The sequence below is a fragment of the Schistocerca piceifrons genome, chromosome 1 (genome assembly GCF_021461385.2).
Source record: "Schistocerca piceifrons isolate TAMUIC-IGC-003096 chromosome 1, iqSchPice1.1, whole genome shotgun sequence".
NCBI lineage: Eukaryota > Metazoa > Arthropoda > Insecta > Orthoptera > Acrididae > Schistocerca > Schistocerca piceifrons.
Genome location: NC_060138.1, coordinates 551084565 through 551099352, shown reverse-complemented (window position 1 = coordinate 551099352; position 14788 = coordinate 551084565). Strand labels below are relative to the sequence as shown.

General features: G+C 38.3%; 1 protein-coding gene across 2 annotated transcripts in view; it reads left to right on the top strand.

Annotated features, from left to right (window-relative positions):
• Window positions 1–14788, top strand: part of LOC124800707 (double-strand-break repair protein rad21 homolog) — a 69136-nt gene that overhangs the window by 12118 nt on the left and 42230 nt on the right. For both annotated transcript variants that reach the window (XM_047263016.1, XM_047263017.1), the window contains exons 4-6: window positions 9733–9916; window positions 11457–11604; window positions 12623–12809. In XM_047263016.1, the coding sequence (XP_047118972.1) occupies window positions 9733–9916; window positions 11457–11604; window positions 12623–12809 (519 nt within the window). The remainder of the gene's footprint in view (window positions 1–9732; window positions 9917–11456; window positions 11605–12622; window positions 12810–14788) is intronic.

Genomic DNA, 14788 nt, shown 5'->3' with positions numbered 1-14788 from the left:
ATAAGTACACTTTTTCCACTCCCTTGGAACTTTGCACTGGGTGAGGGATTCGCGATAAATGCAAGTTAAGTAAGGGGCCAATGACGTAGAATACTCTTTTGTAAAACTGAATTGGGATTCTATCTGGACCTGCCAACTTTGCTGTTTTCAACTTTTTCAGTTGGTTCTCAAATCTGGAGCACCTATTATTATGCCCACATACAAGAGCTTGTGTGGGGGTCAAGCAACAGTATGTTGTATGATCCTCCTTGGTGAATGATTTCTTAAATGTGACATTTAAAACTTGTACCCTCCCTCCCGTCTTCTGTTGCTACACCACACTGGTCAATGGGTGACTGTATAGCAGCCTTTGGCCCACTTAGCAATTTTGCACAGAAACAAAATTTTCTGTGGTTCTAGGCAAGATCTTTTGCTAAGGTATGATTGTGGAAGATGTTGTATGCATCACACATTGATCTTTTAATCTTTAATTCCTCTACGCCCATTATGTAGGACTAACTGTTGTACATTAACCCAGATAGTCCTGAATTATTTTTTTTTTTCTTTTCAAAATTGATTTATATCGTATCTACATTCATTCACAAGGTTATAAGGAAGAAGTAAAAACAATTTTGAGTATTTATTTTTATTTAGTATTTCCAAAAATGGGCGTCCTTCCAGAAGGACGTCAGGACAATAAGGGAACATGTTTTTAAAGTATATGACATTGCACAATCAACTTGTTTCAGTTTTCATACTTTCAAATAAACATAAATAAATTTGAATTATAGGCTAAAACAGCTAGTAAATACAAAAAACAAATAAAATAACCTATACAAAAATATTTTATGCACTAGTATGATAAGACAAAAAGCAACAAACATGAAGTGGTTCGTCACATTTTATGCACATAGTAGTTTTTTGTGGCAACTTTGACATTTCAGCTGCTTCTTCTTTTTTGTTACCTCATCCGTTGGTAATTCAGCAACATAATGTTCTCTTCCATCAAATCTAGAATCTAGTTTTGCCCTCTTACTAGGATGTCCTCTGCTGGTAGTGACTCTTTTGTGACTTTCAAGAATTGCAGTGACAATTCGACGACGAAATGTCAGATGATCTATGTGCTCTTCGTTGCGCTTGTAAAGATCCCAGGCACTTTGCTCTGCAATGTCTATAAAATGTTCAATGATCGGGAAATACCACTTTTTCCCTCTTATAGAGCATCTATATAGGCATACATTTTGGTCAGCTCGATCTATGCCTCCCATATGAGTATTGTAGGAGTGTAATAAGTTGGGTTGAGGCACGCTAATCCTTTTCTTTTGTTCCCTGGAAAATCTTGCTACAGACCGTAGTGGTTGCACTCCGTCAAAGTTGGTGGCTACAGTAACAAAATTGTTATCATTCCAACGTACAATGGAAATCCCGGATGCTGAGTCAGAACAGACTTCATATGATCCTCTATTTTCTTTTATCATTTTTTCTACAGGTGATAGAGTACAATTCTTAACTCTGTTTCCTCTTATTGTTCCTGCTGCTTCCACGCCCCTCTCTTTTAGGTCATGTAGTAGTTCAACGCTGGTGAAGAGGTTATCAAAGTGTATTCGATATGGAACATGTGGAAGTAACTGGTCAACATAAGTCATTACCACACCGTGCCCCATACCTTTCATTTCATAATCCTTACTACACGTGCCAGCTCCTTGGTAGGGGTCGAGCCAAATAATATATCCACCACTTGTGCCTCCACACCAAAATTTGAACCCGTATCGGATTGGTTTCCCTTTTATGAATTGTTTGCACCCGTGACTTCCGAAGTATGGGACAATCGATTCATCGACAGAATGATGCTGCACGTGAGGCGCAAATTGTTTGAATCTATCATTCAGCATACACAGTAATGGGCGGATTTTCCCAAAACGGTCTGATTTCTCTAAATTGTCATTGTTGCATACATGCAAGTTGGAAAAGATGAAGTCAAATCGCTCTCTGGACATGGCATTTGTTACGAGGTCGTTGTGACTGCCTTTATCTGATTGCCAGTACATCTTTCTGCGTGACACTGTTATATATCCACTTAGCAGAAGTATTGCAATAAACACCAACATCTCATCTTCTGAACAATCACCTAGTCTATTTCTCGTGGCTGCGTACTGATTTGTGTAAGTGACCATCATTAGAAGCACTTTGTTATCGAAAAACTTGGAAATATTTAAGTGGTGTTCGCCCTTTCTTCATTCCAACTGTGAACATTAGAGGCCATACAGGTGTTGGATTAACTATTTCACCACTTTTCCAGTCATATTTCTTGAGGTTTAGAACTTTATTCTTCAATAGCCTTGCTGGTTTGTTTGTGGTTGTTTTTGTTATTGTTGCTGATTTTGTACTGCTGGAGGGTCCTGGAACAACATCAGAGGTGAAGGATTGTTTCCTTGTTGCATTCACAGCATTACCATTGGTAAAAATGGCCAAATCACAAAGCACAGTAGCATTGAGCTGACTTGCTGGTAATTTATCTACACTTGGATTTTCTTCAGCACCCGAATCTTCATCTGTTATGTCATCAGTTGAATTTAGAGGAGGGTGTAATGTTACATTCACATGAGTGTTAGGTATTTCCTCATCTTTTGTTTCTAACATGTCCAAAAGTTCCATCAGTGTAAATCGTTTTCTGTGAATACAAAATGACGGCATATTACCCTGACGTCCTTCTGGAAGGACGGTTGAAAACATTATTGAATTACAACTGACGAAAACTTTCAATCGTAATATGAACCCATAAATAATATAGGTTAATTCTTTAAGATATTATATGACACGTTTCAGAATTATTGACGCAATATGAAAGAAAATATACATACCCATCGATGACAAGGTTAGTCAGTTCGTCCATGGTAAAATCGGCCTTATTTTCAAGACACAGTTTCTCACTTACTATGAACGACACCGTCAAACTGACTGTCGCAGCGTGCAACTGACTCTGCCTACTTCATATAACAATGCGTCACAGTCTGTTGCAACAATGCGTTATTCGCAAAAATAAATAATTTCAACAGTGAGTGATGTCATCCTTCCAGAAGGACGTCAGGGTTATCTGGGTTAATTGTCTTAAATGGGATGCTAACAACTGCTTATCTGCTCTAACAAATATACCCTTCTAGCCTTGTTGGTGTTTTTTTAAGTGACCATCATTGCTGTCTCGTAATCATCACTAATCTGTTTCTCAGTATTGACATGGTCTATAAGATGAGGCCTGCTCGTAACTAAAATGTCTGAAATATTTCCTTGCATATGGGCATGTTGTGCTAGCTCCTCAAGACTGTTTTTGGAAAACACGTTCAAAGCTACTTCACAAGACTGTATGTGCCATATGCATTGAACTTGTACGTGTCCCAATCTCGAATCGCTAGGTTAAAGTCACCACCATCTAATATTGCATGATCTGTATATTTCCATGTTACTGAGTGTAGGCTCACTTTGAATTATTCTAAAACCGTCACTGTGAAATTGGCTGGCCCGTAGAAATATCCGCTTGGTCACTTGTGTTCAAGGAATATTCTTCACTGCCATATATGCACTGCAAATCAGAAAAAGTTCTCTTAATCACCTTAAGCTGGCCTCTCCACAAATCAGACTTGTGTGAGCTGGCTTGTACTCATGTGTCAGCAGTTAGCAACCAGCACCTGCTCGCAATAACTAATGGTGGAGGGAGGGATTGAAGCATGGTAGTTCAGCAAGAGAAACTGTTTCCAATGTGAGCCCAATTCTACAGTCACTAATGGAATTCTCTGGGGAGATGTATGACTCCACAGCGGCTCATTAATGCATTTCACGGCAAATTTATTTTCCAATGACGTGAAACTTACATCTCTCTTAATATTCCTATGATGTGAAGAACTTTGGGCAGCTAAGTACAAAATATGATATTGCCTACAACCGATGCCATCTGATGTTGATTGCCTTTTTCGAAAGAAATTTAAATTGACAACTAGTATTTCATGACAATTTTATTCAAACATAAAAACACAGGAAACCAATGAATACGGCTTATTTTTATTTTTACTAAAGCATCAATGTCTGTTGCCACTTTCTGAGCACTGCTAATTCAAAGATAGTCTTAAAGTTGATTTATGTCAGTGAGCTTCTGTGGCAGATTCCTTTCTCTTCATTTTGGAAAAAGGTGGTCACACAAGTATGTAGATCCCAACATTACATAATCATAGCTGCAAAAAGTCATGGAAATTTGTGTTGAGGAAAAGTCTTATAAAATTCTAGCAGATTTCGTTGTTGTGAAACTTACCATGCTGCTGCTTGTCACATTATAAGCTCCAAGTGTCACTTATGTTTCCACATTCTCAACATCAACTGAAAAGGGAAATGAAAATACATGAAAGTTGTCATTTAACTTCTAAAAATCCTAGAAACAGAATTCATATTTGTGGAAAAGATCGATGAGCATATTTTAATTCTGCTCCCGTTGTTAAAGATGACATCTTAGAGAAATGATTAGTCCCATTTCCTAGCTGCCCATTCCACAAAGAAAGTTGCGTCTTGAATCCTTGGATGCAATCATACTCCTGACTTTTAATGTGTTTTTACTATGCAATGATAAATTCAAGACATTCATGCAATTCGTGTTGTCATGGGGGAAGAGTAAATCTGCTATCCAAAGTTCATTTTTCAGGTCTGTGACAGGCTTACAAGTCATACCCATAATTTTACCTATTTCAACCCAAAGCTCAAAAAATCTCGCATACTTTGAATCAGCCAGTGTATTTCACTGTGATGTGGCACATCACCACAACTACTTTTTAAATCTTCCAACAAGGCTTTCAGCTGGCGATGTACGAGTCACCACAAATGTCAGTTCTCTTTTGTTCACACTCTTACTGCATAAATTCTTTATATATTTCAAAAATCCCTTGTGGAATGGGTAACTATTTTAGTGTTTCCCATAAATGTGTCAAGAATCAGTCCTTAAGCAAAATGGTGCTATGCTTTGATAGTCTGAAAAGCAAGTTGCTCGAATTGGACATACATTTGTTGAATGTTCATCCTAGGTGGAGGGAATAATTTCATAGTGAAAATATTGTGGAAAATTATTCAGACATATTTGTCTCTCTCACATGATTATGAATACTTTGGTCGCATCATCTATGTTTTCTTTAGTTTTTGCACCTCTGCTGCTTGCTCTTTGCCTTCCAGATGTTGATGATGTTGTACATGGAAGGTATTGTAATGTTGTTTTAAACTGACTTTTTGTTGTTGTATTTAGAACCTTGAAGCACTGGCATCCCAAGACATCATTTCATACCATAAACATATAGGCATCCTGCTCTGCCACATTGTAAAATGCTGTTGGTATGTCTGACATTCACTTTGAAGTTCCTAATCTGCTCATCCTCCTACTTTTCACCAATTTAAAAACAATTATTCTCTGCTTCAGGCATTGCACCTTACACATTTGCATCTAAGGCTATGCGAAATGTAACAATGGTGAATCCTCAGAAGACAACACTTTGCTTGCACTTAACACCTTATTATGGTGTCTGACCACCCTATTTCATTATGAGTGTTCAATTCCCAGGCGACGAGCAAAGTACAGCCCTCTTGCTTGCCTAGCCATTCCGTAAACAAGTCTGACATACACGTTCATGGATGTACGTTGATGTTGGAGAATTATATATTCACTTAAATGTTAATAAAATGGAAGGAAACATTCCACGTGGGAAAAATTATATATAAATACAAAGATGAGGTGACTTACCGAACAAAAACGCTGGCAGGTCGATAGACACACAAACAAACACAAACATACACACAAAATTCAAGCTTTCGCAACAAATTGTTGCCTCATCAGGAAAGAGGGAAGGAGAGGGGAAGACGAAAGGAAGTGGGTTTTAAAGGAGAGGGTAAGGAGTCATTCCAATCCCGGGAGCGGAAAGACTTACCTTAGGGGGAAAAAAGGACAGGTATACACTCGCACACACGCACATATCCATCCACACATACAGACACAAGTGTGGATGGATATGTGCATGTGTGCGAGTGTATACCTGTCCTTTTTTCCCCCTAAGGTAAGTCTTTCCGCTCCCGGGATTGGAATGACTCCTTACCCTCTCCTTTAAAACCCACTTCCTTTCGTCTTCCCCTCTCCTTCCCTCTTTCCTGATGAGGCAACAATTTGTTGCGAAAGCTTGAATTTTGTGTGTATGTTTGTGTTTGTTTGTGTGTCTATCGACCTGCCAGCGTTTTTGTTCGGTAAGTCACCTCATCTTTGTATTTATACTTAAATGTTAATAATTTCGTAGCATATTACCTACAAGTGTACATTTTTACAGACTGAAATAAAGGTCTTCATGTTTCACTACAGCTGTGTTGTGCATCACCAAGAGGGTTTTACTTGTAAATAACTCTTAAAGCTCAACGTATTCTCATATGGTGTGAACAAACTGGGTGTATTTTATTAACTCACATACAGAATTGTTTAAGCTTTTATGTAGTAACTACAGGTACCACAGGAAAACAAATAATGAACTAAAGTCACGTAATGAGGTTTCCTCAGTGGTGAAATAGTTTCACATGTAGGAATTTGTAGATTCGAATCTCGCCAGGCGCAGCGATGTTTTTTGTTTTTGAATCTTTATTTTTATTCAGTTAATTGATTTAAATTTATTTTTTTATTTCAATTCCTTTGGCACATCATTTTAATCATAATATCAACTTCTTCATTTACTCTAATTTTTGTTCCTATCATCTTCTTTTCCATCTTTATTCATATGTTTTTAATTAATTTTATGCATTAATTTAATCTCTCTCTCTCTCTCTCTCTCTCTCTCTCTCTCTCTCTCTCTCTCTCTCTCTCTCTCTCTCTCTCTCTCTCCCCCCCCCCCCCCCCTCCCCCGACATTATTATTATTGTGTTCATTATATCTATTTCTCATTTTGTTTGAATTTTGTTTTACGCAAAAACCCTTCTTTCATTTAAATCATCATTTGCATTATTTTGTCCATAATGCAGTAGGCATTTGGGTTATGTTTTAAATGTTTATGTGATCATTACCATGAAAAAAAAAATTGCACAAATGTAAAATACAGTTTTCACACCACTGCACAGTCAGTATAAATAGATTATGTGGTCTTCTGTTTTTTAACTGATAGATAGGAATTTTCAAATAATTGAATATTATAATAGGTAAATATAATTAAATTTCAATTGGAAAAAGAATGGTATGGACAAAAAATGAAAAAAGTTTGTATGATGATTAAAATAATGTGACAAAGGAATAGAAAGAAATGAAACGTTACATTAAAACCAATTAACTGAATAAAGATGATCAGTCATTTTGATAAAGATTTAAAAATAAAAAGAATTACTGCACCTGATAAAGTTCTTACATGTGAAGCTACTGTCCTATCCATTAAACCACACAACCAGACTATTTGATGCAACTTTTATAACACTATTGACTGCCACACAAATCCATTCCCCTCTCCTGTCGGTAACTTGCAAATGTGGGCCAACCAGAGTGACTGGCAGCAGTGTGTGATACCTAGGATCTTAACCTACATAACCGTGTAAATGGTATCGAAAAGTTGATCCAACTGCTGGGGACCTCTGCTTCTTAGATGAGGTGTTGTAATAGTGGGCTGCCTCACAGATATAGCTTGAAAGAAAGAAATCAGTTAAGCAACAACATGAGACAGTTGGAAGCAAAGATGATTTTATGTTTTGGAATTGAATGATGTGTAAAAGGAAGAAAGAAAGTAATACAACTTTTAAAAAGACAAAATATTCATAATCTGCTAGCCGGTACTTTTATTGAGTACTTGCTTTCCTACTACTGTAGGCACTCTTTCATATGATAGTTTCTGATTCACATGTCATGGTTGTTGCGTATGTATTAATTTCTTTTACCTTCTGTTTCTTACATTGTTAATTTAAATATATTTAAAAAAATTTATGTACAATACACCTTTAGCCAGTATGTGCAGAGCAAAGTTGTGTAGATGAGAAAGACTCGTGTTGGAAAGTTGGTCCGAAAGGACAGATAATTTGAGGTCAGTACCAAAGGCGGCCAAGTCCGATCAACCCCCTCCCAACCTGACAGTGGTATGTTCTTATAGCATTTTTTGCGCTGAGTCAGACAGTAGCCTCACAGAGTGTCAAAAATTCATAAAATTTCTTTAGAAAGCTGTTTGAAAGCGCAGCTTTGCTTCAAAAGTGGCCAATTCCTAGCAAGTATTTGAAAAGTGCCCCATTCCATCAGTAGCAAATCATAACTTAAGACTTTGTATGTGGCACCCATCTTGTTCTCTTTGCTTGGATACTGTGTGTGTGTTTTTGTTAAATCTTGAATTGGTTTTTTCTTCCGAAAATGGAAATTAATGCATCAGATGTTCTTCCAAACAAGGCACATGAAAGAAATGTAAATGTATACAACTTATTAAGTATGTCTTTTTCATTCAAGTGCAACCAGTACTAAGATTCATGTTAATGCAATGTTTTTCCTTCCTGTATTTTATTTTTATTTTATATTGACTGTCAATAGGGTCATTCTTAAAACAAAAGCACATGAGACATAGATTATTAACTATTTACTTAAAAATTATAGCAAAAACTAATGTAAGAAGTATGTGGATACAGTCTGGTTTAGATTCAGAAGGGGTCAGATCCAGTAGTTAGGTTCAAAATTGGACAAGTTCAGCTTTTAACCCATTTTCATAAGGCAACTATTGATTTTTGCCCCGTTTTCGAATGGGCCTATTTTGGACCACGCTTGTCCGAAGGAACAGACACCATATCCATTTAACTACATAGTTCTGGCAATACCGCCCATGACCTTCCTCTTCTGTGTGGATGCACACATATTACCCGAAGTCTTACAGGACTTAGTAAGAATGTCTTCCACGAGTAATGAGTGTGTTGGTTAGGGACACTACGAATGTAGTGTGTGGACATATAAGGTGAGAATATGGGTCTCACGGGAGGCGGGTGCAAGGTAGTCCCTGCAGTCGCACTGCCCTTGGTGGCTGAGATGGATAGAGCGTCTGCCATGTAAGCAGGAGATCTTGGGTTCGAGTCCCGGTCGGGGCACACATTTTTCACTCGTCCCCATTGATATATATCAACACCTGTCAGCAGCTGAAGTTGTTAATATATAATTCTAATTTAGTTCTAGACAGCTGCAGGTCATCAATGGTGTCTGTTCTTTTAGACATGACCAAAAGAACGGACACTATATCTATATAAGTATATAATTATGAAGGTGGTTGGCTGATATTTATAGAGTATTGCTTCTAGGGTACAGAGGATAGAGAAAAATATAGAAGAGTCAAAGGTCAGCACATTTTATCCAGGGGTCATTTAGTAAGTGTGAAAAGTTGATGGAAATGCTCATCAAATTCCAGTGGAATATGCTACACAGAAAAATGTTGTTCATTATCATGTGGTTTACTTTTAAAATTGAAAGAAAAAGTGTTTGTAGAAAAATTATCTAGCATATTTATTCCTCCAATATATATCTTGTGGAAAAACCATGAAGGTAAAGGTAGTGAAAATACTCTAAAAGGATTTTTGTACACATTTTGCTGCGACAAATTTATGTTCTGATCAAGTTGTTTCCATTTGTTAGTAAGGTGGATATGTACTAGATTTATGTACAGTTGTGTATGTAGGTGTTTTCATAGCCTTTACTGTTATATCAGTGTTCCATTAGAAGCAGTAATTTATTTATTTATTTATTTATTGCAGTGATGTTGACATAGAGGCTCAGTTTAGTTTGAATCAGTCACGAGCTGAGGAGATCACCATGCGAGAAGATTATGGGAGTATTACCTTGGTGGCCAGTGATGAAGGATTTGGTGACATGGGATTTGACGCTGAACCACCAGAGTTAATGAGAAACGTTCCTAGTCTCGAACCATCTCTGGATCAGGTCTGTGGTAATGGAAGAAACAGCCATTTACATAAAATAATAGTATTATTTTTGAGATTTTGAATTGCCCATTCATTTGTTAATCAGTAAATTCAGAATGATAAGTCTACTCAGCCATTAACTTCTGCTGTTATGCGTAGTTGTTCAACAAAATGCAAAATGTTTTGTTATACTACCTACATTTAGTTTAGTAAAGATACCATGAAATGAATTTTTTTGTGTCATCCAGCTTCTCACAGGAACCACATTAGACAGTTAATTGAATGGGCTTTCTCACAAAGTAAAGTAAAACTGCAACAACCTTATGGTTGATTTAATCACCACTGGCCTGGTACTGTTGGAGATGATATGCCCTTGCCTTCCTCCAACCTTTGTGCTGTCTTACCCAGCTACTTATAGTAGGAGCCATGGTTTATTGCAGACTCCAAAACACAATGCAGTTTACTGTTTTTCACATTTTCAAATGTTGCCAAAGGCAAAAGATGTATAAGTGACAAATAAAGAAATCCCAGAAGTGACCAGGGATTGAACCAATGAGCTTTGGATCCATAGTCTGGCACTTTACCACTGATTGAGCCACCAAGACAAAAATAAAAAGAATTGTGTAGACTGAGTAAAATGTTCATATGATACGCCATGTCTAAGGGATCAATTCAGAATGAAGTGCAATTTTGGCAAATGGTGAAACACTTAACTTTACCCCCCACCCTCACCCTGCCTTTTCCCATGTGAGGTGGAGTTAGCTTTGATAGTATCAACATCATTAGCCAAAACTAATAGAGATGATGACAAAATATAATCTCATAGGAGGCACACAGACTGGGGGAAATCCATTGTCCATTTGAAGGTTATCTTTACGACCTCAGATAATTTCAGAGAAAATGTAAACACATTGGAGAAAATACAAGTCACTTACCTTAATTCTTGAACTATACTGCATTCTTAATGTCAACAGAGAAGTAATGGACACTTGTCCTAAACTTTAAAGCCTTTAATCTGGCAGTTCACTCATCAAACTGTTAGTACGCATTATATTTAGCAGTGTGTTATTTTGGAAACTTGTTTCTTATTTAATATGCTGACACTGGCAATTACAATTAGTGTAAATACTTTTAAAAGAATTTACTGCTTGAGTCTATTTTTATTGATAAGTTATTATACTTTTTGCAGTTTGACAGCTTTTGCTGTCAGGGTAATTGTTGACATGGAGATATTTACTGTAGTAGTATTTTTAGCTAAACATTTAAATCACAGCTTTTGTGATCTGTCTTTATTGAACAGAAATAGTTTTCATAATATATAAACATCTCTTGGTAGATCAAGCACAAGGGGCATAAATGAAAAGGCTGGGGATTTCTTTCTGTGTCACAAAGTAATAGTGTAGGAATCTTTGTTTGTTCAAGCTCACAGTGATCAATAATGTTTTGATGTAGGCTTATGTGTTACATCTGTACAACAATGTTACAGTCTGTGATAGTTTGCCAATGCTTGTGTATCATCTTTTGTACATTGCCCATAACAGTTGCGATTATATTTTCAGGCAAATTTGTTGTTCAGTGATGGTCCTCCAGTGGAACATTTACCAATGGAAAAAGAAAAGGAACCACAACCTTCAACATCAGCTGGCCAGATTGAAGCCCCAATTAGAGATGACGGTTTTGGCAGAGATCTTGGGCAAGATATAATTGGTATAGTTTCATTTATTTTTACCATATGTATTAGTTATGTAATTTGCTTAATGTTTGTGAGAAGTGAATGCTGAAAATGGAGATTTTGAAATTTTGATTTTCTGTTGTAAACAGTTTAGCTGATTAGTTACGAAAAAAGTATGTTTAATCTTACGAAAAGAGAGAATCTTTGATTCATCACATCTTATTAAGACTACAGATTCTTCAGAATTATTCAAAATTTTTGTGTTTCAGATCATAAACCATTTTTAGGCACAAGTTATTTTGTGTTATTCAGTAGTATTAGTATCACTCAAGTTCATCAGTGTTGCACGTTGTTGTGCGTTGAATTGTGTTGGCTCTTCCAAGCATTAAGTTCACGATGCAATCATTCAATCAGTCTTAATCCATATACAAGAAGCAATGGGTGACTGATAAACATACATACAAGATGCTAATGATTAGAGCTTAGTGCTTGATCTTGGGATTGTCTGAGCAATTACTTCTGAAGAAAAATAACAGCTGCAATCACATCTTGTATATGTGTACAGTGACTGATTATTAAGTCATATCCCATATTGTATTTTATCCAGGCTTTTGCATTATTGCATTACCACAATTAAATGCAAGTCAGAACAAAAACCAATATATTATCACAGTTATACTTTCCAAGGTAGCACAGGAGCCATTCAGTATCAGTACTATCCACTAGTTTGTAAGATGCATTTGTTCATTACAGTTTTCAGAAAATGTTTGTCTGCAATGAGTGGTAAGACCCCTTAGTCACATTTGTGAGGACAGTGGTTCGGATCACTGTTTGACCTTCTGTATTTCTGTATTCTTTGATTCCCCTAAATTGGTTTGCCAAATAGTGGGATGGTTCCAAGGAAAGTGACAAGCCAATTTCTGCCCCCAGTCTGAGTGCGCTCTTATCTAAGGCTTTAGCCTACAACTGGGTATTAACCGCTATTATTTATGACACGACTTTAAACTTTTTAGTGAAATGAAGTATGTGATTTGTTTTTTTGCCTTGTTGCAGCTGGTGGGCTTTTTGAAGGAGGCCTGTTTGATGAGGCACCCATGCCTGCAGAAGTCCCTGCAGTTGAGACAAGTTCACTGCAGCCACCGGAAGAGCCTCCGAAGCCACCAGAGGTTGCTGTGCCTCAAGATAGTGATGACGACATGGGTGACCACTTTGGAGGACCCCCTTCAGTGGGTGGCCGCAGGTAAGACCTTAATTATATCCTGAAGTTCTCTTATTGAACAGTCTTGTTATTTTGGTGTAAAATCATTGTACCACCAGCTGAGAGTAATTATTGCAGTCTTGGAAACTCTGTGCACACACGGCAGCATCGTAGTGATAATCACGAAGCAGTACTTGATTGGAAGCCATCCAGTATGCACGTGGACAGAAGAAAGCAGGCATTGTTTGCTTATTTTGTTTATGAACACATTAAGAAGTGCAACAGGAAGTTTTGGATTCACCCAATGTTAAGTTCACAGCTGATGAAAAGAACATTTGTGACACTGTCTATAGATTTAATAGAAGATTAAACTACAGTCCTTATTTTGAAATGAATGTACAATCTCTTATGAATTAACAGTAAAGCAACAGCAGTAATGCTAACAGTTCTTCTTTTCTAATTATCTGAGTAGTGGCTGTACACAGATTGATCTGTATTAACCCTCGGGGGGGGGGGGGGGCACAGCTCTTTTTGTGGGTATGTGTGTCGCACGCACGGGGCCCTGCGTTATTGCCACCGCTCTTCCTTTCCAGGCTGTTTTCTCATCCTCATATCCACCCCTTCCCGTCCTAGCTGCTCCCACTCTGCCTCCTCTTTCTCCCTTTATGACAAACCCGGCTATTCCCTCAGTACTGCTGTGTATGATCTTATTTTGCTTTTCCATTCTCCCTTTTTTTTTAAATCTTTTTCTGATCTCCCTTGGGAGTTTGGCCCCCCTTTCAAAATTGTTTCCATAGTGTGAGCCATTTGGGGAAGAACTCCCAACCTAGCATCTTTGGCATAGGTTCCTCTCCTGTCCCCTTCTTCCTCACCTTAGCTTCGACCCCCCCCCCCCCCTTTTCCCCCCTGCCCCGGCCACCTGCTAGGTCACCAGCATGGTACACAGTAGCTAGCCCATGTGGTGGGGCTGTTATGTAGCCTTCTGGCAACAAAGGGATCACACGTCTTGTACCTGAGCTGTCACTGTCCCGTGTATGCCTAGAAGTCTTTTTTTGTAGAAGACATTGAAGATAAGTTTGGGGAAGTAGCCTCCCTTAGTAAGATGTGATCTGGTTCCCGGCTGATCAGAACCTCTTCTGCCAGTCAGTAAGCTTCTTTGTGGTTGTGAGCACTTAGGAGACATCAAGGTGAGCATTATTCCTCACGATTCCTTAAATATGACACAGGCCTTTATTTTCCAGAAGGACCTCCTCTTCCAATCTGATGTGGAATTTCGAACTAATCAGGCACAGTGCAGCATTTATTTCGTCCAGTGAATCCAGATAGGTCCTAAAGACAATTGTATTGGTACCGGTACTTTCATCCTAGCTTTTGAGGGGGGTACCCTTCCGGAAAAAGTCAACGTTTTGGTTTACTATTGCAATATGAATCCCTATATCCCACCTCCCATGTGCTGTTGCTGGTGTCTCTGTTTTAGTCTCATATCTTCATGAGTGAGGTGACTCCTATTTGCGGCAGCTGCAGCCGCTCTCATTGTGGGGAGTCCTTGCACACCACCGCCCAAGTGTGTGAACTGTTGCAGTCCATATTCTCCTCGCTCACCAGATTGCCCAATCTGTAAAAAGGAAAGGAAGATTCAGAAGGCCTGACAGAGGTTTGACCATCTTCACCTGGTATCTCTGAATGTCTGCCTTTGCTTCTGTTGCACACTTTCCTCCTCCCTGGTAGTTCCTGCACCCTCCTTTCACGGAACTGTTCCTTGCTCTTGGCTGGAGAAGAAAGCTTCTTCTTTGCCGGGGCAAGAAGCTTGTTACTTTAAGTCGGATGCAGGACTCATGCTCTGTGGGCCTCACAGCCACTTATTCCCTTTCAGATCCCAATATTGCTGTGAACACACTCTCTCTCTTCCCAACCACACCTCCTCACACCCTCCAAAGGAGAAGAAGATGATGCATATGCCTCAGGATAAGCCACCCCCACCCTCCTCTCCTCGTAACATCTGAGTGGGTGTCGACCCCTCC